This window comes from Anguilla rostrata, chromosome 2 (genome assembly GCF_018555375.3).
Source record: "Anguilla rostrata isolate EN2019 chromosome 2, ASM1855537v3, whole genome shotgun sequence".
In the NCBI taxonomy this organism is placed as follows: Eukaryota; Metazoa; Chordata; class Actinopteri; order Anguilliformes; family Anguillidae; genus Anguilla; species Anguilla rostrata.
In genome coordinates, this window is record NC_057934.1 from 58918150 (window position 1) to 58942873 (window position 24724).

The 24724-nt window shown below is 43.6% G+C and overlaps 1 protein-coding gene across 1 annotated transcript in view; it reads left to right on the forward strand.

Moving 5' to 3' along the window:
* LOC135248664 (complement C3-like) overlaps positions 1–24724 on the forward strand; it is a 37043-nt gene that overhangs the window by 7360 nt on the left and 4959 nt on the right. The window contains exons 10-38 of the mRNA XM_064323495.1: positions 111–226; positions 1851–1997; positions 2705–2911; positions 3050–3241; positions 3530–3682; positions 4687–4813; positions 5533–5607; positions 5895–6089; positions 7309–7429; positions 8730–8818; positions 9259–9398; positions 9808–10023; positions 10362–10422; positions 10803–10889; positions 11673–11876; positions 12411–12492; positions 12865–13024; positions 15830–15925; positions 17627–17777; positions 18455–18618; positions 19242–19400; positions 19732–19791; positions 20287–20377; positions 20538–20586; positions 21826–21916; positions 22846–22935; positions 23089–23194; positions 23288–23377; positions 23468–23545. Coding sequence (XP_064179565.1) covers positions 111–226; positions 1851–1997; positions 2705–2911; positions 3050–3241; positions 3530–3682; positions 4687–4813; positions 5533–5607; positions 5895–6089; positions 7309–7429; positions 8730–8818; positions 9259–9398; positions 9808–10023; positions 10362–10422; positions 10803–10889; positions 11673–11876; positions 12411–12492; positions 12865–13024; positions 15830–15925; positions 17627–17777; positions 18455–18618; positions 19242–19400; positions 19732–19791; positions 20287–20377; positions 20538–20586; positions 21826–21916; positions 22846–22935; positions 23089–23194; positions 23288–23377; positions 23468–23545 — 3597 coding nt within the window. The remainder of the gene's footprint in view (positions 1–110; positions 227–1850; positions 1998–2704; positions 2912–3049; positions 3242–3529; positions 3683–4686; positions 4814–5532; positions 5608–5894; positions 6090–7308; positions 7430–8729; positions 8819–9258; positions 9399–9807; positions 10024–10361; positions 10423–10802; positions 10890–11672; positions 11877–12410; positions 12493–12864; positions 13025–15829; positions 15926–17626; positions 17778–18454; positions 18619–19241; positions 19401–19731; positions 19792–20286; positions 20378–20537; positions 20587–21825; positions 21917–22845; positions 22936–23088; positions 23195–23287; positions 23378–23467; positions 23546–24724) is intronic.

The following is a 24724-nucleotide window of genomic DNA, read 5'->3' on the forward strand; positions in this document are numbered from 1 at the left end:
CCCCCCCCCCTTCCCCTACATTTTGATATTTATTGACTCTCATCATAGTGGCTTCACTGTAACTGCATACGCTGTGAATGTGACTATACTTGAATTCCTTCCTCTGTCAGGCAGTGAAATGGTGGAGACAGAGAGAAGGGGGATCCAGATAGTGACCTCACCCTACACCATCCACTTCAAGAAGACCCCCACCTATTTTAAACCAGGAATGCCTTTTGACATTGTGGTACTTTTAAAAATCATTCTTTCTCTTCCCTTTAATTGATGGATTTGTTGGATAGAAGTATTCATCACCAGTAACTTGTACTTGTGCATCACATTTTTAAATACGTAAAAATCATTAATATTTCCCAATACTTTTAAGATTTTTAAATACATGTACTGTACACTACATTTCCAAAAGTATGCGGACTCCTGAAGATCATACCCTTATGTACTTGTTGAACATCTAATTCCAAAACCATGGGCATTAATATGGAGCTGGACCCCCTTTGCTGCTGTAACCGACTCCACTATTCTAGGAAGGCTTTCCAGTAGATTTTGGAACATGGCTGCAGGGATTCGTTTCCATTCAGCCACAAGAGCATTAGTGAAGTTGGGCATTGATGTTGGGTGTAAGGCCTGGCCTCGCAGTTGGCATTCCAATTCATCCCAAAGGTGTTTGATGGGGTACAGGTCAGGCCAGTCAAGATCATCCCCACCAAACTCAGCAAACCATTAGCTTTATGGTCCTTGTTTTGTGCATTGGGGCATTGTCATGATGAAGCAGGTAAGGGCCTGCCCCAAACTGTTGCCACAAAGTTGGAAGCACAGATTTGCTGATGTCTGGAATGTCATTGTATGCTGTAGCATTAAGATTTCCCTTCAATGGAATCAAGGGGCCTAGCCCAAACCATGAAAAACAGCCCCAGACCATTATTCCTCCTCCACCAAACTTTACAGTTGGCAAAATTTGTGCCAGTACAGTTGGCACTATGTATTCCGCCAAACCCAGATTCATCAGACTGCCAGATAGCAAAGCGTGATTCATCACTCCAGATAACGCATTTCCACTGCTTCAGAGACCAATGGCAGTAGGCTTTACACCGCTCCAGCCGACACTTGGCATTGTGCACAGTGATCTCTCATGCTTGTGTATGGCTGCTTGGCCATGGAAACCCATTTCATGAAGCTCTTGATGAACAGTACTTCTGCCAATGTTGTTTCCAGAGGTAGTTTGGAACGGTAGTCCCTGTAGCGTGTTGCTACCGAAGACAGATGATTTTTACGCACTACGTGCTTCAGCGCTCGGCGGTCCCATTTTGTGAGCTTGTGTGGCTTACCACTTCACGGTTGAGCAGTTGTTGCTTCTATGTTTCCACTTCACAATAACAGCACTTATAGTTGACCAGGGCAGCTCCAGCAGAGCAGAAATTTGACAAACTGACTTGTTGGAAAGATGCCATCCAATGTCAGTGCCATGTTAAAAGTCACTGAGCTTTTCAGTACGACCCATTCTACTGCCGATGTCTGTCAACGGAGATTGCATGGCTGTATGCTTGATTTCAGCACCTGATAGCAATGGGTGTGACTGAAACCATTTATCATTAAGAGTGTCCACATGCTTTTGGAAATGTGTATGTATATAAAAATATAAAATATGTTTATTACCCTCAAATATTCTAGTTTGTGTGAGTGTGTGTGAGCATTTCTGCCTGACAGTAACAATGCTACCTCACCTGTGGTTCTGATAGGTCTACGTCACAAACCCGAACAACACCCCTGATATTACTGCAGAGTGTGTGTGTGTGTGTGTGTGTGTGCATTCGTGCCCCACAGTGATGACGCTATCTCACCTGGGGTTCTGATAGGTCTACGTCACAAACCCGGACAACACCCCGGCCAAAGACATCGCCGTGGAGGAAACCAAAGCGAAAGTTTCGGCCACGACGAAAGAAAACGGGGTAGCAAAACTTACCATCAACACCCAGGATGGAATTAGCACCCTGTCAATCAATGTGAGCCCCGCCCCCAAGCCTTTCACCCTTAGCAGTCTATATTGTTACCCTTCCTGCAAACGTCACTGTAATGTAATGATACGACCCACGTACGCAGTACAGCAGCCACACGCTTGAATGACAGTAATGATGGTGATGTACAGTGCCATCAAAGTTGTGTTCTTAACTGATAATAGGTACTGTTTATATTCAACATAACATTACATAACATAACACCATAACGTGAACAGGCCATTCAGCCCAACAATATTCATCAGCACTGTATACCTGATATTCTTTAAGTTGAGTTCAGAACAGAACAGTCTCTGACACTACACTGGTATCGGGTTTACCAGAGTTTCCATTTCGTTTGAAGAAAATTTATTTGAAAATCCATCCAGCTAATCTTCATATAATGTTATTGTTTTTTTTTTTTTTTTTTTTTTTTTGGCCAAACAGAATCTGAATTGACCCCTGACCGTGCAGTGTACAGTTCTGTAATTTAACTGAGTCCTCTCCCCAGCCAACACCCCCCCCCCCCCCCCCCCGAAAAAAAAAAAAAAAAAAGGCAGAACACTGCTGCAGCCGTATGTCCACTGAGAAGCACTATCCAGAGAGGTAGTCCGGTGCTGCTCTAATGTTGGTGGATTCACAATGAGTTTTATTTGTTGTTTTAGCTTTATATAACCAGCCAGGTCATTTTACTGAGCTTGGCCTTTTATCTCCAGGTGGTAACCAAGGTTGCTAAGCTGGCTGACTCGCAGCAGGCTAAGCAGCATATGGAAGCCAAGCCCTACAAGACACAAGGCTCAAAAAACTACCTTCACATCAGTCTCCAAGCGATTGAGATAAAGGCTGGAGGCGACATGGGCATCAGCTTCTACCTCGTGAACAGCCCACTTGTTCAGAATGAGATAAAGCATCTCACATACCTGGTGTGTACCTGCACCTGTACCTGTACCATACTCACACTTCACACATTGAATGTTTAACTCTGTTCTATCCTCTCACCTGCCTGCGTTTGTACCTGAACACCTCCTGGCGTTTACCTGCTTGTGTTTGCACCTGAACAGGTAATGAGCAAAGGGAAGCTTATTCTTGCAAAGAGATATAAAAGAGCGAAAGGACAGTCACTGATTTCCTTAAACGTGCCAGTGACCAAAGACATGGTCCCCTCTTTCCGAATTGTGGCGTACTACCATGTGGGCATGGAAGTGGTGTCGGACTCCATCTGGGTGGACGTTAAGGACACCTGCATGGGAACAGTAAGGCGAATAGACCATCAGTAATGAGATGATCGTGTTTCTGTTTACACTGCAAAAAATGCTGTCTTAAGTGTTTTAATCGTGTCATGAGACTTAAAATCGTGTTTTTATATCAGCTTGTTTTAAGTTACGTTTTTAAGTTAGTGAAATTGTCTTAGCACATTGGCAAATCATGAAATGAGTCAAACATACTGTAAGACAAAAATACTTGTTAAGACTGATTTATTATTTAGTTTTTGCAGTGTAGACATGTGTTTGTGATTGGCTGTGTCCGGTCCTTGCCCACAGCTGAAAGTGGCCTCACATGATCAGCCAAGGTATGAGCCACGCTTGCCCTTCAGCCTGACCATCACCGGTGACCCTGGGGCAAAGGTGGGCCTGGTGGCCGTGGACAAGGGTGTCTATGTCCTGAACAATAAGAACAGACTCACACAGACCAAGGTAAGGAAGATATACCTGGTGTCTCACCCCCCCCCCCCCCCCCTTCATTTTTTTGTTTAAAAAATGATGGAGTTCCTACAGTAGTGGCCTTTGGGCCTTGGGGGAGTGATTTGTGATGAGGTCCTGTGTGTTTCTGCTCCTCTGTGTATTTCTGCTCCTCTGTGTGATTCTGCTCCTCTGTGTGATTCTGCTCCTCTGTGTGATTCTGCTCCTCTGTGTGTTTCTGCTCCTCTGTGTAATTCTGCTCCTCTGTGTAATTCTGCTCCTCTGTGTGTCTCTGCTCCTCTGTGTGATTCTGCTCCTCTGTGTAATTCTGCTCCTCTGAGTAATTCTGCTCCTCTGTGTGATTCTGCTCCTCTGTGTGATTCTGCTCCTCTGTGTGTTTCTGCTCCTCTGTGTAATTCTGCTCCTCTGTGTGATTCTGCTCCTCTGTGTGATTCTGCTCCTCTGTGTGATTCTGCTCCTCTGTGTGATTCTGCTCCTCTGTGTATTTCTGCTCCTCTGTGTGATTCTGCTCCTCTGTGTGTCTCTGCTCCTCTGTGTGATTCTGCTCCTCTGTGTAATTCTGCTCCTCTGTGTAATTCTGCTCCTCTGTGTGTCTCTGCTCCTCTGTGTGATTCTGCTCCTCTGTGTAATTCTGCTCCTCTGTGTAATTCTGCTCCTCTGTGTGATTCTGCTCCTCTGTGTAATTCTGCTCCTCTGTGTGTCTCTGCTCCTCTGTGTGATTCTGCTCCTCTGTGTGTTTCTGCTCCTCTGTGTAATTCTGCTCCTTTGTGTGATTCTGCTCCTCTGTGTGATTCTGCTCCTCTGTGTAATTCTGCTCCTCTGTGTGTCTCTGCTCCTCTGTGTGATTCTGCTCCTTTGTGTGATTCTGCTCCTTTGTGTGATTCTGCTCCTCTGTGTGTTTCTGCTCCTCTGTGTAATTCTGCTCCCCTGTGTGATTCTGCTCCTCTGTGTAATTCTGCTGCTCTGAGTGATTCTGACACATTCCTCTTTACACACAGATCTGGGACATCGTTGAAAAGCAGGACATCGGCTGTACCACGGGAAGTGGCGCTGACAGCATGGCGGTTTTCTACGATGCTGGGCTGCTGTTTGTATCCAACGCTGGTGAGACCGTTGCCAGAGCAGGTACAATAGGGCTTGCCGCCGCGCAAAGCTGGGACTGGACGCGCTTCAGGGAACAGAAACAAACGAGAACCAAAAAATAAATAAACAAAACCAAAATCACTTTGAAAGGTTCAGGAGTGCAAGTTTTTTTTTTTTTTTTTTAAAGTTTAAGTTGTCTGTTTGTTCCAAAATCTTTCACAGAATTTCTAATATTTTTACCAACAAACTTATTACGAAGTGCAGTTATGCAGTATATCATTATATTCATTCCATTGATCATCTGCCACCTTCTTTTTGCCATTGCCAAATCATAAGCAAAAAAGAAAAGAAGCAAAAAAAAAAAAAAATATTCAAGCCAAGTTTTTCATTCATATCACAGCTAACTAGCTCTTTAAACATTCTCTGAAAAATGAATGAAAAATTGGTACATCTTTCCTGTATTAACACACAATTACTGTTTATAGTAATGCTCTGATTAAAATTCACAACATGAGACATTTGTGGTTTGGGAATTCTTTAAATAGTAGTGGTAGGTAGAGAACTTGTGGCTGCTGAGACTGAAAAGATTGCTGAGTATGTTTATTAAAAGTGATGATCTTAAATTGAATACCATAGAGCCAAGCAGATTTTTAAGATGCTTTCAGTTAAAGGTTTGTAGAGAGGAGCATCACACATGTTTGTCCATATTGAGAGAAAATGCTGCTGCCGTTGGTGACTTTCTCTCCCCTCCGTGGCTCCAGAACCCAAATGTCCTGTTCGCCCCACGGGTCGCCGGCGGCGAGCGCCGACATTAATGGAATTGAAGCACTCGCTAGGTGAGAGCCTCTGCGTCTGGGTATTACACTGAATGCGTCAGTTTATGCAAGGGTGGGGGGGATATGTCTTATCATGTCAAAACACGTGTGTCAGGTCTTATGAAACATTTCAGGTGCTGCTACTTTCTCTGTGTACATTTTTAGTATCTTTCGACACTGTTATCTGGTCCTGGGGTGGGTGGGGACGGGCGGCTGCGTTGAGCTTACAAACCTTTGCTTTGGTATGTTTTTACCATACCGCCATATTGAGACACCCCGCCCCCCCCCCCCCCCATCCTGTGTCGCAGTGAGGAATTGCACAGTCGCAGAGAGGAAGTGCTGCATGGACGGCATGGTGGACAATCTGCTGGGGTACACGTGCGAAAGACGCGCCCAGTTCATCGTGGACAGCGAGGAGTGCGTCAAAGCCTTTGTGCGCTGCTGCTTGGAGGTGGAAAAGAAAACCCAGGAGGCCAGGGCCGAAGAACTTATACTCCAGCGCAGTAAGATCAGCGGTCGCGTTGTGCTACTCGCGAGCAGTAAGATCAGCAGTCGCGTTGTGCTACTCGCGAGCAGTAAGATCAGCGGTCGCGTTGTGCTACTCACGAGCAGTGTGATCAGCAGTCGCGTTGTGCTACTCGCGAGCAGTAAGATCAGCGGTCATGTTGTGCTACTCGCAAGCAGTAAGATCAGCGGTCGCGTTGTGCTACTCGCGAGCAGTAAGATCAGCAGTCGCGTTGTGCTACTCGCAAGCAGTAAGATCAGCGGTCGCGTTGTGCTACTCGAGCGCAGTAAGATCAGCGGTCGTGTTGTGCTACTCACGAGCAGTAAGATCAGCGGTCGCGTTGTGCTACTCGTGAGCAGTAACATCAGCGGTCGCGTTGTGCTACTCGCGAGCAGTAAGATCAGCGGTCTCGTTGTGCTACTCACGAGCAGTAAGATCAGCGGTCGCGTTGTGCTATTCGAGCGCAGTAAGATCAGCGGTCGTGTTGTGCTACTTGCGAGCAGTAAAATCAGCGGTCGCGTTGTGCTACTTGCGAGCAGTAAGATCAGCGGTCGCGTTGTGCTACTCGAGCGCAGTAAGATCAGCGGTCGTGTTGTGCTACTCGCGAGCAGTAAGATCAGCGGTCGCGTTGTGCTACTCGCGAGCAGTAAGATCAGCGGTCGCGTTGTGCTACTCACAAGCAGTAAGATCAGCGGTCGCGTTGTGCTACTCGCGAGCAGTAAGATCAGCGGTCGCGTTGTGCTACTCGCGAGCAGTAAGATCAGCGGTCGCGTTGTGCTACTCGCGAGCAGTAAGATCAGCGGTCGCGTTGTGCTACTCGCGAGCAGTAAGATCAGCGGTCGTGTTGTGCTACTCGCGAGCAGTAAGATCAGCGGTCGCGTTGTGCTACTTGCGAGCAGTAAGATCAGCGGTCGCGTTGTGCTACTCGCGAGCAGTAAGATCAGCGGTCGCGTTGTGCTACTCGGGAGCAGTAAGATCAGCGGTCGCGTTGTGCTACTCGCGAGCAGTAAGATCAGCGGTTGCGTTGTGCTACTCGCGAGCAGTGATTGCATTTCCATAGCTGGACTGGTTGCTCATCCTGTTTTGAAAGCCATCTTTGTTCAATTATGCTATCCTTCTCACCAGACTAATGTAGATATAGTTGCTATGGCTGGGCGCTATGGCAAAGGGCATCCCAGACTTGATTATGATTAGTCTGCCTATTTGTCCACACATAGGTGACCAAGACGACGGTTACTTCAATGAATTCAGTGATATATTATCCCGCACACAATTTCCTGCGAGTTGGCTGTGGGACGACCTCGAACTGCCTCCGTGTCCCGCAGGCAACGAAGAATGGTAAGAGCTGCCACTGAAGCATCACTACCGTGGCCTGGGTCAAGTAATTATGCGCAAAACACGACTCTTTTGATGCCAGTAAAATTTGAATATATTCCCACAGACCCCCTCATCAAAGCATAACTGGTGAGAGGATTGCACAGTTCTAAAAAAACTTTCATTTTGGAACATTGCTAAAAATAGTTTCTTTTTGACAGTAATCTGCACCTGGCTCTTGCATTTAGCTTGTGTCTTTGGGGTTAAATTATCTCAAACAGCCTAATTGTTTTACACAGGCCTGGCCATTAAATGTTACCCACTTTATCCGATCTACTACTGTGGATGTTCAGTCTCTTTTATTCTGCAGGAGCGATCCTCGGTCCTGGTACAGCAAAGCCAGAGTCTGCTGGTTTTTATTTTCGCCTTAAGATCAGCAACCGATTCAGACCCAAGAAACCGGGTGAATGAGTTAGCTCTGTGATCAACTTTAGCTGATCAATTGCTGTGTTACTCAAGTGCTGAGTAACAACAAAAGCCAGCAGACCCTGACTGTCCAGGATCAGGATTGAGGACCACTGTTCTATAGGCTCTCTGTGCTGCCACAAGTCATTTGTGTAATTATGTAATTTTTTCCAAACACTGTTATCATTCTCCTTTGAATAAAATTCAGTGCACACCTAGAACAAACTGTATTCCAATAAATTACAGAAATTCTGTAATTTATTGCTGAAAACTATCATCTGGAGCTCTGACCACACTGAACCAGACGGTTCCCAATTGTTCTACATTGCAAGTACTCTAGATAAATAACATTTTTCACATTTCAGGACATTAAAGCCATAGCAAATGCACTTATTCAGTGTGACTTACAATGTAGACTTACTGAAATCCTAGGATTTGAACCTCTGCCTTTTGAGTTATTCAATCATCTTGATAAGCTTTGAAGAAAAACTGGTCTCTTGGACTTCTGAACATGTAATCCATGTCATTTTACACCAATTCACTGAATTGTTAAATAACCTGGATCATTCATCGCATACTCAATAACAGATGATCATACCATAAAGTCTGACACCATAGAGTCACATTCAAATGTAGAAAAGGTAGGATATAAAATACAAATATATAAACTCCTCCATTGACTACTGCATGGAGTTTCCCCGTTTTCTCCACACTATGCAGTACTAAACACTTGTGTGACATGGCCAGTTTTATCTTGGCTATCTCGCTGATTATAAATTGCTTCTGTCTTTGTTTCAGCTGAGTGGTTTTGTGTCAGGAATTTAACTATCTGGCGACTTTGTGTCCCATTACACTGCAGTGAGTCTACATCAATAGAAACAAACAGCTTCTTGAAGGACTCCATCACAACCTGGGAGGTCACCGCTATTAGTCTGTCCGAAACACATGGTACTGTCACTCCTGTCCGTTTGTCCTGTTTGTCCTGCTGCATCGAGTTTGTCTGCATAAACTCATGGTCGAGTTTGTACTAAAACTGTGACCTATATCTAAGCATATGTCACTCCATCACCAACTTAAATCGCTTGTTTTAAATTGTATTTTCGGTGACAGAGAGGAAGTAAATCTGGACCTGCCAGTTTCCCATCACTGCTGATGTAAACAAAGTCTTGACCAATAACTAATACTGAATCCTCCAGCAGTGGGAAATATAAGAACTTTATTTGCTTTCAGGGTAAAAAAAAACGCATTCAAAATCTCAACAGTGCCATAGTACTTCCTCTGGGTCTTTATTATGAAAGCAACTTTTATTTTATTTTGTATTATGATTTTGATTGCACAGGGCGTTTAAGAAGCTGTCCTTCCACACAATGGCTGTGCTCCCTCCGCAGGAATCTGTGTGGCGGATCCCTTCGAGATGAAGGTGATGAAATCTTTCTTCGTCGACCTGAAGCTGCCCTACGCCGCGGTGCGCAACGAGCAGCTGGAACTAAAAGCAGTGCTTTACAACTACATCAACACAGAAATAACGGTGAGGCTTACTGTAGCATTCGGTCCGCCGGAGAAGCGGATTGGTCTCGGCTGCGCTGGCTGGCGGAGAGAGCACACGCACCTGGGTTGCGTTAGCTAATCAGCCCAGGTGCTTAAATAATTGCAAGCCAAGTCTTTCACAAAATTCAATCGACATAACCGCATGACAGCAATAAACGAGAGACATCATTATATTGTACAGTACTAGCAGACCTGGGTCAAATACATATTTGGTTTGGATTCAAATACTATTCTACGCTTCACTGATCTTGTCTGGTTTATTGGAACCAATGGAATACTCTCAAAAAAGTGAAAATCTCTCCTTCTGGTCACACTGGCAAGCAGAATTACACCAGACAAGATCAACAGAGCACAGAAAAGTATTTGAAAAAAGTATATCCCGTCGGCAGGTCCGAGTTCAGCTGTTGGAAACAGAGCACGTGTGCAGCGCAGCCAGCAAGAAGAGGATGGATGTCATAGCGCAGGTGAAGGTGGACAAAATGTCCTCCCGGGCCGTCCCGTTTGTCATCATCCCCTTGGCCCTCGGTCAGCACTCCATCGAAGTTAAGGCCTACGTCGTTGGCTTCGAATTCAAAGACGGCGTCAAGAAGGACCTTCGCGTGGTGGTGAGAGCACCCTCTACCCATTATCTCACCCAAACACACCTTGTTATCTGCGGGGCGTCTGGAAAGGCAATTTACCGTTCGTGAGATTGGTGTCTTTCAATCTACTTAGCCAGTTAGCTAATAGATAAAGATAAAGTGTACGTAAAACTGATGTTGCATTTGGACACGTTCTGCCATCAGAGGGTTGGGCATCCCCTGATCTAGGCAGTCAGCTGGCTAGCAGACTAACAGCCCGATGTTGCCCTTGAGCTGAGATATCCCAAAACACTGCTTTTTTGAGCTGAAGTTGTTTTAGTAGATCTTGTGTGCTCCCTGTGCTCTCGCTGTGTGTCTCAAAGGCCGAAGGGCAACGAACCGAAATGAAGCGCGCTACAGTGCTGCTGAATCCGGCAGGGCACGGTGAGTTTACCCTTTACACTCATTGCCCAGCCTGTACTATAGCCTTTCATCTGCCTACTTCTCATTGCGACCCAAATGAGATGGTGCATATTTAATATTGTGTGTCTGTGCATTTGTAGGGAAGGCCCATCTAGGGACAAGCGTCACAACATCAGCGTGTGCCGTAAATGTTATGACCCACGGCATCGGACTCTAATTCTCTGTTTATCTATCTGTCCTGATTCAAATAAATGTTTAATTAAAAAAAAAAAAAAAAACTTTATTCATGTGGAAGGTTGACACTGATCTACTAATTCAAGAACAGTGGTCTGGGTTGGTGCCTAATGCATGTTAATATTTCCTCCGCTTGTGCACGCCGTTTCTCCCTACTGTCCCGGCAGGCGGAGTCCAGACTGAGACCATCTTCCCAGTGAATCTGAGGTTTATGGTGCCTGGCTCAATGCCACAGACACACATCAGCGTGACTGGTAAGGAGACATGAACATTCCCCAAATTTAACGCCAAAGTGTCAGGACACTTTTAACCGCTCGTGTTGACGTTGGTGGTTTTTTTTTTGGGGCCGGGGGGGGGGGGGGCTAGGGGAGGGGGGGGGGGGGGGGGGGGGGGGGGGTTGGCGGTGAGTTCACTGGATTTCTTCACTGCATGTGGTGGCCTCAGAAAGTGTACAAGCCAGGGAAGGGCAGGATTCAGCCAGGGGTGAGACCATCTCATTGTGCACTAGTGACACCCACAGGTCTAGCCGCCAGTACCCCTGTTGAGCTGTTCAGAGGAAAGTACTCCCCAGACTCAAATCTCTGTGAGTCCTGCTTGCGATAGGAAGCGGCACTAGGCATGGAATGCTTCAGAGGACAGTGTGTGCTCATCGGCGCTCTCCCACATCCACAGCGGAGGCTGCCGCAACAAGCGTCAAAATGTATGTGACTGGGCATTTCCAACAGCAGAGGCGAAGGGGAAAAGGCGTTAAAAAATGAGCTCCAGGTCACACTGGTGGCGACACGCTAGGACCCGGCTGTCCTAGGCACACCCAGTTTTTGATCAGTACACCCCAAATTATCTGAGGTCCAACCCCCCACACCCCCCCCCCCCCCACCCCCTCGATCCGCAATCGCAATCTCATCCCCCAGTCCACCCGCAAATTTCCACGCTGCACCAATGATGGGAACTCTGGAGTGGCTACTGCCGGGTTATGCAGAACTGTGGGCAGAGCATGATGTCGGTGCGAGTGTGTCTCCTGCTTCACCTGTGTGCAGGGGATCCCCTGAGCCAGACCGTTGATGCGGCCATCAGTGGGACGAATATGGCCCACCTGATAAAACAGCCCACGGGCTGCGGCGAGCAGAACATGATGCGTATTACTGGACCCCTCATCGCCACGCTCTACCTGGACAAAACCGGCCAATGGGATAAAGTGGGGCTAGACCGCCGAGGCGAAGCCCTCAGACACATCACAACTGGTAAGGGGCTATAAATACAAACATCACCAAATGCATGTAGCTTCTGCGAATCCATCTGTTCCTCTTGCACTCTTATCCAATTAACCCATCTCTCAGCGTGTCAGGAGAAACTCTGTAACGCTTTCATTACCGCTGCACATTACAAATTGCCGTTGTTTCATTTTCCCTTTAAAATTCACTTTTCACACCAATCTCTTCAGAACATGTTCCAAATATTATTGGCCAACTTTGAGGGGAAAATCTGTATACAAATATATTATTTATGCATTTCCAAATACAGTAACTAACTAACTAAAACAGTAGGCTATTCCCTTAGTCCCACATATTTTTTTATTTCTCAATAGTCTAATTTTAGATTTTAAAAATAATGGCCAAACCGCATCTCTGAAATATTTCAACTTAAGTACTTCATTTTATACAATAAACCAAAGTAAACTACATTTGCATTAAAATTATATTTTCCAAAAAAATAAGTGCATATTGTTGTTTTTGGTGTTGAAAATATTTATTCCTCTTTACCTCTCCATTGCTCAGGGTATGAACGGCAACTGACGTATCGCCAAAATGATGGTTCTTACAGAATTTATCCACGAGCACCATATGTACCCAGTACCTGGTGAGTCAGCCTTGTCCATTTTATCCACTACTCCTTTCGCATCACTCAAATAATATCAAATGATTATTACGCGAGTGCTTTTAAAAGTATGCATAGCCAACAGATACCTGTCTTCTCTTTAAATATTCAAATGTGTGTTACACTGATAAGACAGATATTTGTTCTTTAATCACCTTATAACATCATTAACCCATTTTCTTCTGTACCATTTTGTAGTGTATCATCAACAAATAATATTAATTAAATTATAAAATCAAACTGAGAACCATATCCTGATTGATCTGAGTGGATTTGCCAGAGTGAAAGGAGTCATGACGTGGTCTCAAGGTGTGGTGCTTTGATGTTGTGCGGACTTGTGTTTGCCTCCAACAGGCTGACAGCATACGTGGCTAAAGTTTTTGGTCTGGCGTACAACCTCATATTCATTAAAGAAGATGTGCTGTGCAGTGCCCTCAAGTGGCTGGTCCTGAACACACAGCAGCCAGATGGCATTTTCAAAGAGGTTGGCCAGGTCTACCAGTCAGAGTTGATGGTATGTTATTTCAAGTAGGAAATATAAATAGAGCCCAACAGGGCTGTCTGGCGTATGAACTCATATCCGTTAAGGAAGACATGATTTGTAGTTCCTGTAATTTAAATAGGGCCAAAACGCTTCAAATGAAACATTTATGTCAACGAGTTGACGTTTCTATGCACAAGGATGAACTTCAGGAATAGGGTTGCCAACATGGACTTGCCTGACGCAACATAGCATAGCAGACAAGCATGTGGCCTTCTTCGAAGAATATGATGATGCCACACACCGCTTCTTATCGCACCTCAGTTCAGGAGTCAGGCACCCACAAAACCTGGGTGAGACTTAATTCACAGCTTAACCTTTTGAAGAGTAGGTTTTTGAGATTTTTTTTTTCCAAAATATAAATCAGTGTTCTAGAACTCCGTTGCTTTCAATTACCAGCAGTGATTGCCACATCAGCATTACAATGTTTAGTTAAGAACGGTCTAATCACATATTAGTGATCTCACATATGAAAGGGGATAAGAGGAGGACTTCTGTGCACCTGACAGTGGGGCTTGATGGAGTGCAACGAGGCAGTGCAATCATGGGCACCAGACACCCTCTCTGGATGCTCAGCCCAATTGTGTGTCCCCCAGCAGGGCAGACAGCCACAGTCGGCACTGGCATGACTGAATTTAATACCAGACCGTGGGGCTCACCTGTGAACTAGAACAGTGCCTTAACTGGGTGAGCCACCTAGCAGCCCTGCAACCAACAGCTAGCAATGATGTGTGCTACATTAAATATTGTTGGGGTGAGGCGAGAGATGTCAGGAATACTGTATATAGACATATCTGTCCGAATATAGTGGTTTGGTGGTTTTGGTTCTGACTGTTTGCATTCCCTAGTCAGGACTACTAATCAGGACAGTCAGAATCCATGTTTACGAGTAAGCGATGAAAAAGGTTTTCAAAGGGACAGAAACTTAAAAAGGGAACAAGATCATTTGAAAAGTTATTTTTATGGACACTTGAATGCTGCCTAAACATTCATGTGAAATGAGTACAAAATAAAAATGTTAACAAGATTATAACAAGAAAAGATTGATTAGGTTACTCCAACAGAATTCTATTTGGCAATCATAAATGTTTTTGAAATAGTCTACTTTCAGCATTTTTGTGACTGTCACAAGGTAATCTTAATTTATGATCTTCAACTAACTACTACTTCCTGTGAGGAAATGGAAGCAAGCTGAAATGTAGGGGAAATGTTTTATTTTTTTATATTGAAGACAGAGTCAATTAAATAATATTACTGTTCTTTTTTACTTTAATATAAATTTTTGGTTATTACACCGTGACTATGGCTGGTTTACAGTGAATGGTATATGTTTAAATTATCTAGTATGTATGATCAGCATTTACATAAAACAAAATGTTTAAAAATTTGAAAATAATTTGAAAAATTATTGCTCACTATAGGAATGGTAGATGAGAAATCAGTTCATAGATCTGTACATATGCAGATATAAAAATACTATTAATTGCGATAAAAAAGTTTGACATGTTAATCATTAAATATGAAAGGCATGAGTTAATGTCCTAACATTCACAGACATTTTCAGAAGTTACACAGAATGACATGGAATTTTCTCTCAAGAATACACAGGCTTGGACATAACAAAATATTTTCAACAGTATTCCCATGTCTGGTCAGCTGACATGGTCCAAAATGGCATTTTCATACCTGTTAACGTTGAATGACATTGCAGAAATTTTAAAGTGGACATAACATGGATACAAATAATTTCTACATACCTTCCTTTGCCACATTGAAATATATAAGCATTTACCCTCAGAAAACAATCCTGCATATAATTTTTTTAAATTACATTTAACAGTTTGACAGAACTTTTGTTGTTTGACCTTACCTTTGGACACTGACGCCATGTGACAGTTTCCACTTGAAAATGGTAAAAGTCAATGAAAGTGTCCACAGAGGTATTTCAGTTAAACAAAGGAGAAAGGTAGGCTACAGTTGCAAAACATAACATGAGTATGTATTACTTTTTTGTTTTCTTGTTCAGAATATTACATGGTACATGTAATATTTACATTACAGATTGTACACACTGTACAAGTGTGAGTGTGAGTGTAGCACAGTGGGTAAGGAACTAGACTTGTAACCGAAAGGTCGCAGGTTCAATTCCCGGGTAGGACACTGCCGTTGTACCCTTGAGCAAGGTACTTAACCGAAATTGCTTCAGCATATATTCAGCTGTATAAATGGATACAATGTAAAATGCTATGTAAAAAAAAAAGTTGTGTAAGTCGCTCTGGATAAGAGCGTCTGCTAAATGCCTGTAATGTAATGTAATGTAATACACACTGCTGACCAAAATCCATGACTGGCCCGTAGGTGACTTACGAGCAACGGACAGATTCAATAGTCAACAGAGTCTCAGAGATGTTATTTGCTTAGAATGACTTACGAGCAACGGACAGATTCAATAGTCAACAGAGTCTCAGAGATGTTATTTGCTTAGAATGTAGCCAGTGCTATTTCACCAGCGTCACTGGCCATGACGGTAAATAGTAAATGGACTGCATTTATTTAGCGCTTTTATCCAAAGCGCTTTACAATTGATGCCTCTCATTCGCCAGAGCAGTTAGGGATTAGGTGTCTTGCTCAAGGACACTTCGACACACCCAGGGCGGGGTTTTAACCGGCAACCCTCCGACTGCCAGACAATCGGTCTTACCTCCTCCCGCTCACGGAAGCCTGTCTCTGAATGGGACTTGCATTCACTGCGTGTGGGGTTTTTTTCCTTCCGCGTAGGGCGGCGTGAACGATAAAGACCCCGAAGTAGCGCTGACGGCGTTCGTCCTGATCGCCATGCGGGAGTCGTCTCACATCTGTGTGGAGCGAATACCCGTGAGTGCCTTTCTTTTTTCTCGGCAAACCCCAGGAAAACGAACAGCGAACAGTCATCAGTGCTTATACCCCACCATCGGGAGGTTTGTCTGCCACTTTTGCCGTAGACTTGCGTTCAGAGGAGTTTAGCCCAGGGTATGACTTTGAAAAATGTGCAATATAAATACATTTAGCTTTTTAGAGTTTCTTGTTTTTTTTGACAGGTACATAAAAAATTTCCAATCTCAGCATGCAATCACATACTACAAACAATACATGTAATGTGGAGAGAAGAGTATTAGAGTGATAAATCTGATTAAACAGTGTTGCCTGAAAACAACTGTGACAGAATGTGCAACACTACAATTAAACTAGTTGAACCACAGAAACTGCTGTACATTATTATTTGATACACACGTTCCCCATGTAGTGCCATTTTTTCTGGCACATGTGTACTAGTACTACCACACATGTACATCTGCAGAGTACTCATGCACATGCACACACACACACACAGGTAGTGTGCTAGTACTGCCACACATGCACATCTGTGCAGTCCATACACACACACACACACACACAAACACACACACACACACAGGTAGTGTGCTAGTACTACCACACATGCACATCTGTGCAGTCCATGCACAATATATACACACACCCAGGTAGTGTGACTAGTACTACCACACATGTACATCTGGCAGTCCATGCACACACACCACACACACCCCAGGTAGTGTGCTAGTACTGCCACACATGCACATCTGTGCAGTCCATACACACACACACACACACACACACACACAGGTAGTGTGCTAGTACTACCACACATGCACATCTGTGCAGTCCATGCACACACACACACACACACACACAGGTAGTGTGCTAGTACTACCACACATGCACATCTGTGCAGTCCATGCACCACACACACAACACACACACACACACACACACACAGGTAGTGTGCTAGTACTGCCACACATGCACATCTGTGCAGTCCATACACACACACACACACACACACAAACACACACACACACACAGGTAGTGTGCTAGTACTACCACACATGCACATCTGTGCAGTCCATACACACACACACACACACACACTAGTAAGGCACTAGCACTATCCCTTGTGATGGTGCAGACAAACGACATGAATACATTTTGTTATTCCACTCAGCTCCCAGAAAATACAACATGAGACATTTCTTTGATAGAACAATCAATTTTTAAAATGACATTTTTAACTGATCTTCAAAATAAGGGTATTGTGCTACAATAAAAGAACCGGTGTACCCTGCAACACTAAGCTCAGTGCAAGGGGGTTCTAATTTTGGCTGGGTCCCATGGCTTGGTGCCCATATTGTGCCACTCCCTTTGCCGTTATTTGATGATGGTTTGTATGCCTTTGCTTGCATTTTTTTATTATAGCTGTAATCACACAACATTCAGAACAAGGAAATAGCTCACAACTTGACGAGCACATGTGAATAAATGACTGGTTGTGTGGTGCCATGATGGCTACCATATTACATTACGGAAATACTCATTACGTGGGAAATGTATTATTATTATTTTTTTCTAATTTACCTATTTTCTCAGTTACACTGCAGGTACGCACCTACCGCATGTTCATTTGGTGTTATTATTGCACGGTTGCTTTACAAGTGTTCCCATCACAAGAAAGTCATAACAACTCTGACATTACTCCAGAGCCTGACAAATAGCATGAAGTCTGCCAGCAAATTCCTGTCTGAGAATATCCAAAAACTGACCAACCCCTACGCCGTGGCCCTGACCTCATACGCTCTGGCCAGAGAGGGACAGCATCATCTGGATATCCTGAACCGCTACTCGTCTGGTGGTGAGCTCGTACACCTTCACCAGGGCTGAATAACGCCCTTGGGCCCTGACACATTGCCCATACACAATGTCAGAGACCTGCTAAGCTAACCCCAGTTTCCATGCAACCTGCCTGTAGACCACCGGCAGCCAAATGGAGGCAGCGTAGTAAAATTGCTAAGGAGTTAAAATGGTAAATGGACTGTATTTATATAGCGCTTTTATCCAAAGAGCTTTACAATTGATGCCTCTCATTCACCCATTCACACACACACTCACACACCAACGGTGAAAGGCTGCCATGCAAGGTACCAATCAGCTCGTTGGGAGCAATTAGGGGTTAGGTGCCTTGCTCAGGGACACTTCGACATGCCCAGGGCGGGGGATCGAACCAGCAACCCTCGACTGCCAGACAACCGCCAGACAACCAACCCTATAGAGTTGGTCTTGTAACCTAAAGGTCCCAGGTTCGATTCTCTGTTAGAACCCTGCCGATGTACCCTTGAGCAAGGTACTTAACCTGCATTGCTCCAGTATATATCCAGCTGTATACCTGTATACAATGTAAGTCGCTTTGGATAAGAGCGTCTGCTAAATTCTTGTAACGTAACGTACAGTTTCAATGGCTGGTCTCCCTTTCATCCATTCAGTAAAAAAAATAATATAATAAAATGCAGACATCTCGATCATCTGTTGCAGGAGGAACATACTGGCAAGTCCCCAACAAATACTTTTTCACTCTGGAGGCCACTGGCTATGCACTGATGACCCTGGTCAAGGCCAAAAAGTTCGACCAGGCTGGTCGTGTGGTCGAGTGGCTGACACAACAGAGGTTCTATGGCGGGTTCTACGGGTCCACCCAGGTACGGCTTTCAGGGGTCAGGAATGGTGGGCTACAGGGGAGGTCAGTGATCAGCTTGACTCTCCCTTAGATACCCTGCACTATGCACCCTGTTAATGGTACTTACGCAGATTCCTAGAACATATATAATACTTCTGTTATGTATTTATATTTATGAACATAACATAACATCTCGCGACCATGACCAGAAATGTGCGTGTATAGCTAATGGCTGGATGGAACATAACATAACCTTTTGCACACAAAAACTGTCTGGGCCAATTGAGTACAGTACATACATTAAAACAAAAATAAAATATCAAAAACTCCAAAAAGCAGACTACCCCTAAAAGACATTTAAAAAACTGTAATTTATTTTTGCTCTAATACAGTTTGCAAATAGTTGCCGTTTTAATTTGTTGCACTAGAGCACTTGTCCAAACAATGTGAAAATGTATTTTTTAAATTTTTTTATTTAGAGGCAGAACTGCCTCTGTAGGTCAGCGATGTGAGGGTTGCAATTTATGTTTTTTTAATGTTTAATTTTCGATTTAAACCAATGCACCCATATCAAGCACTGGTTTATGTTACCTTTTGCTGCATAAATACAATGTCTAGTTTACAGTCCCTATTTTTTACCCACAGGCTACCGTCATAGTCTTCCAGGCCCTTGCTTTGTACATGACGGAATTACCTGAAAAGAGTCCCACTGACTTGTCCGTGACCATGTCTATGTCTGGACGCCAGCGACCCACCACGTGGACCTACACCACAGACACGATGCATGTCACCCGCTCAACAAAGGTGCAATGAAGGCAGAATCAGTAGGAGGGCTGGGGAATGAAAGGGTGGAAAGTGAGAGAAGGAAAAAAAGGGGAGGAATGAGCATAGTGTGATGGTATGAGATGAAACATGACAGAATGACAAAGAGAGGGAAGAGACAATGAGAGATATTGAGGGAGGAGAAAGTCAAGTGAAAATGAGAGAAGAGGAGAGTCATAGAGAGGACGTGAGGATGACAGTGTTAAGGGTAAAATTGTGAGTCAAAGGATCCAACATCCAGTGTAAGTCAACCCTTTGTGAACTTGACAAGCTTTCTCTGATCATTAAGGGAAGGTTGTCTTTGTGTCTGCAGATTCCACTAAATCAAAACATGACATTCACTGCTAAGGGAACTGGCCAAGGCACCCTGTCAGTAAGTTCCATATAAACCCACAACTTTGATACCCTAGAGTTCTGTAAAAGAAAAATGAATGACTACTTAAATTTGTTAAATTATTACAGTTATCTCTTGACTTAAAATCTGTGGAACACTCAGCATGCTTCAGAATTCCAAACTGGCAGTTAAGTGGAAATGATTACCATGGATAATTTACCCACATTTCTAAACCTAATCCCTGCTATCTCGCTAGCAACCAAACTTAGTTTAGCAAGCAACCAAACTTAGTTTTGACATGTTAAACATGTTAGTTTAACATGTCAAGAACATTAAGATTACTGTATCCAGATTTCAGGCTCACTATGTAACAAATGGACTTGTGACCTCATATAATGTTGATTTGCGGCTTGTAACTAATTTTACAGTAGCATTACAAATGCAATACTGAATCAGCATGTGTGCATTTAAATATGTCGCTGAGTGCCGCAATAATGTACGCTCTGCCCATGTTGTGATGTACTTACACTTCAGGTGATGACGATCTACAATGCTTTGCCTGAGGAAAATAAAGCAGACTGTAAAAACTTTGAGCTGGAAGTTACGATACAGAAGCAGAGAAAGGGTACGGTATATTTGGGGCCAAAGACAAACTGTTCTGCATTTTACATAAATGAACATGAACCCTGGGAAAATATAGTGGTTGTTCCAGGATGACATGAAGTTGCTTTTGACTTTGTTAAAGGATGCAATTTAGTGAGTATGAATGTTTTCTTTTTTCTCAGCTTCCGATCCAACGGCACTGGAAACGTACATTCTCACAATTGATATGACGTAAGTGGATGTGTAGTTTTTAATGACAACTTTTTAAAAACATGCTAATTTACCTTTGTAATACAGAGCTTGGAAATCTTTACTGCATGTCATCAACTGAGTAGGTTTGCCTGGGCTGCAGTTTTCTCGTCCAATCAATCTCCTTTTAAGATTAAATTGCGGGTGAAGAAAATCAAAGGTTGTGGCTTTTTGGCCTAGTTTTAAAATCTACCAGATGGCAGTCGGAAATGAAATGATTCACCTACCCATTAAACCAGAAAATGCAGTCGACAATTCCAATTTGCCCAAATTTGTGGCATTATGAGCATTCTGATTATATGTATTAGCAGAATTCACAATTGATTTTGTGAAGCATCGGCAAAATTGGCAGGTGGGACATGTAAATTATTATTGAAATGTAAAAATATATTTAAAAATTATGCCACATACTCCAGCCTCTTGCCTCTTGTACTAACAAGAACATAAATAATTAATCAATGCTAAAAAAATGATTTCTCCTTTTCAGTCTTTTAAATTAACTTTATCAAAGAATAATCATTAATTGTACAAATTCCACTTTAACGACATTGCAGACATTGTCTTATTGACATTTCAAATTGGATGATCAATCATAAACTTAATCTTTCCAAAACTGAGGTAATCAAATTACTTACCAGCTACATCCTTCCAGATGATCTGTTCATCACCGTTGGCTAGTGCAAATGCTAGCTAAGTTAGCTAGCTAGCACGCAAACTGCTGGTCATGATTTTAGATGGTTGCATGGTTACCAGTGGTTACTTCCCTAGTGTTAGTTCAAATACGAATAAGCATCTAGTCATGGCAAGCAAGGTACACTACAATTAACCTACAAATAAGTTATACCTCATTTAAGATGGAAAAGACTGTATCACTTTCCAAAGGGCTAATAAACCATTGGCCATTGTGATGTGTGTGAATTGGACACTCTACAATTAATTTTTGTGAACCTTTGAAATCAGAATAAGGTGTCAGCAGATCCAATATTCAAACACCAAGGTATTTCATTTTTATAAAAGCTCTATTATCAAGTGCAGAACACTGTTGGGGAGGTTGAATTAACTTGATTTAGCTAATTAGCTTGTTAGAGTGAAGTGGATATTTTTAAGTCTTCCACATTAAATAGGAAAGCTCCAGTGGAATCTATGGAGAACACTTTGAATATTGCTATTTTCCAACCCAAAGCTGGCTTCAGGACTCTAGGATTATTGTCTGTTTCCAAGGTACAAGCCCTCCAGTTCCAAATCCACCATGTCTATCCTGGATGTCACCATGCTCACAGGCTTCACTGCAGACCAGACAGACCTTGAAAAGGTGAGGAGAGATCCTGGGACCATCACTGCAGACAGCTATGTCAATACATTTTTTCACCATTGAGATAAAACAGCCCCCTGTCTTGTATCACCTCAGTCATTGTCAAACTAGCACAATGAGTTTTTATTTTTGAAATGGATACTCCCGCGCAACAGTCAAAGCTTATAAAAGAGAAAAGGTGCTCTCAGTATGGGACAGTGCATATAGCAAAAATATATACCTGCACTCTTCAGAGAGACTACCCAAATAGACACTAGAGCCCTCACAAAATAAAGCATGTTTATTTAAATAAATAATGTTCCGGTGTCTAACCTCTCAGTTAAACACAGGAACTAGCTGACCCAGGTGGTCAGCCAGGCCAGCATGATCATTGGAGACAAACAATTGAAACTCCAGAAGCTATACAACCGGTCCATAACCAAAAAGGCAACCCAGGTCTATAATGACCCCACCCACCCCCCTTCACTCATCATTCCAGCTGTTGCCATCTGGCAGGAGACTCAAGGTCCCACTAACCAGGAAAAATGGGCACAAGAAGTCCTTTGTGCCCTCTGCTGTGGCCATTCTGAACAGAGACATAATAAAATAACCCTCCCCACTGCCCATGAGCATTGCTGCTGCTGAAAATGTATTTTATGTATTTTAGCTGTTTTTTACTGTTTTACACTGTGTTGCCAGAATGCCGAAGGCAAATTTCCATTTCATGTAAATGTAATGGACAATGAAGTTTTCTTATCTTATAAGACTGACATTTCCACTTTGCCTCTTCTTTAGAGTAAACTTTTAAATTTTTATTTGCATTGTTCTTTTGCTGATTTTCTTGAGGATAATGGCGTGATTGCGTCATCCTTACCCTGGTCCTACTGGCACTCTGACTGAATGCAACTTCTTTATGTGTCAAGACCTTATCTCACGTTTTGCTCTGACAGTTAACTGCAGGAAAGGACCAATACGTCAAGAAGATTGAGATGAACACACAGCTTTCAGAGAAGGGCTCCCTTATTTTCTACCTGGACAAGGTGTGCAAATGTATTCCTCTGGCCTTGATGAAAAAGCGCTCGCATATGGTCTGCCTGCACCTGTGTTTGGCTTGTTGCTGAGTGTCTGACAAAGTCTTTTGCTACCTCCTTCTCTCTCTCTCTCTCTCTCTCTCTCTCTCTCTCCTTCCACAGGTTTCCCACCAGCTGCCTGACAGAGTGGCCTTCAGGATACATAAGATAACCAATGTGGGTCTGCTTCAGCCAGCTGCAGTTACTCTGTATGAGTATAACTCCTGGGGTGAGTTCAGATCTTCCCTGCTGTTCTTCATGGTCTCTGCCAATGTCATACATCAGCAGCCAGGACGAAAAACCCAACCATTGTTTGTTACAGAAAACCGCTGTATGAAGTTTTATCACCCGGAGAAGAAGAACGGGACCCTGAACAGGATCTGCCATGAGGATGTGTGCCGCTGTGCAGAAGGTAGGGTGTGCACATCCATCATGCAGGAAGTGATGTCACAGAGGAGGCTGGCATGATGTGCCCTCATTCACATTTCTCTACTGCTCACAGAAAACTGCAGCTTCCAGAGGAAAGAGAATAAGGAGCTGGACCGTGTGTCTACTGCTTGTTCAGCTGGCATGGATTACGGTATGGACAACTGCAAGAGCAAAGATTAAATCTGCAAAGTGCCCTTTCATTCACACATGTGCATTCAGTCTTTTTGATGTGTGGTGAAGAGAACAGTGCAGCGTCGGCTTCTAGTGCTTCTAGACAACACAGTTTTATATGGCAAACTTGTTCATAGTCCGTGCGATATTACATTGTTATTAAGGCCAGCTATGGGTGACCTTACTGTAGGAATTCTGCCTGTTTGCTGTCTCTCTCCTGTCCACAGGCATCAACGTGGATGTCTTGAGGCAATTAAAAGACATGCTGTGGCCCTTATCTATGCATAAAATCTAGGGTGTCATGGTGTCTCCTTTCCTGGAGAGTTTAACTGCCTCTGAAGAGACACCAGAACACAAAGCTGTTTGTGGGGTCAGGGACTAGTGTGGCCACAGAATACTATAAGGATCATGGTTTCTTTTTTATTTTGAGTTTGAATGCCAATCTGTGCTCTGAAGTGGGTGCAGAGGTGCTGTTGGGGGCGTGTCAGTGAATATCAAGCAGCGATTCATGCCTTCGACCGCCACTTGCTCAGATCAGGTCTATGGCACAAGTCACAGGCCAGTATATGGCAAATTGCTATTTTCAGAGTTTTAAAAAAACCTCAGTCAAATCACCCTAAAGTGTCCTTTTACTAAGCTTGAAGAGGTTAAGCATCTTAAATGTCCTCATAAGCCGCGTTTCCACCGCAGGAACTATACCCCGGAACTAGGAACCTTTTGAGGAACTCAGTGCGTTTCCACCGCAGGAACTAGGGTCTAAATTTAGTTCTGGGGGCTTTGTTTTACCCCCCAAAACGTTCCTGCTCGGGGGGTAGTACTTTCCGAAAGTACAGGAACCTTTTGGGTGGAGCTTGCAGCGCTGAACATTTCTGATTGGTCGAGTACTCGCAGCATTTGTGTTGTATTTATTTTCCGCTATTACCCGCCATGTTTGAAAATATGCAGCGGCAAACCAATTTATTTTCATAATAACTTCAAATCAAACTTGTATGTTATGCGGCGCAGTAGCCTAGTTTTGGTTATAGCCTGTCAACGTCTTGGAATTATAACGTGTGCTCTTCTGTTCTTTTCTTGCTTTAGTATTCGTTTTATAAAATGCTAAGCATTCGTGCTGGGACAGCATATTACGTAGGCTACCAAAACATTCAAACGGATTAAT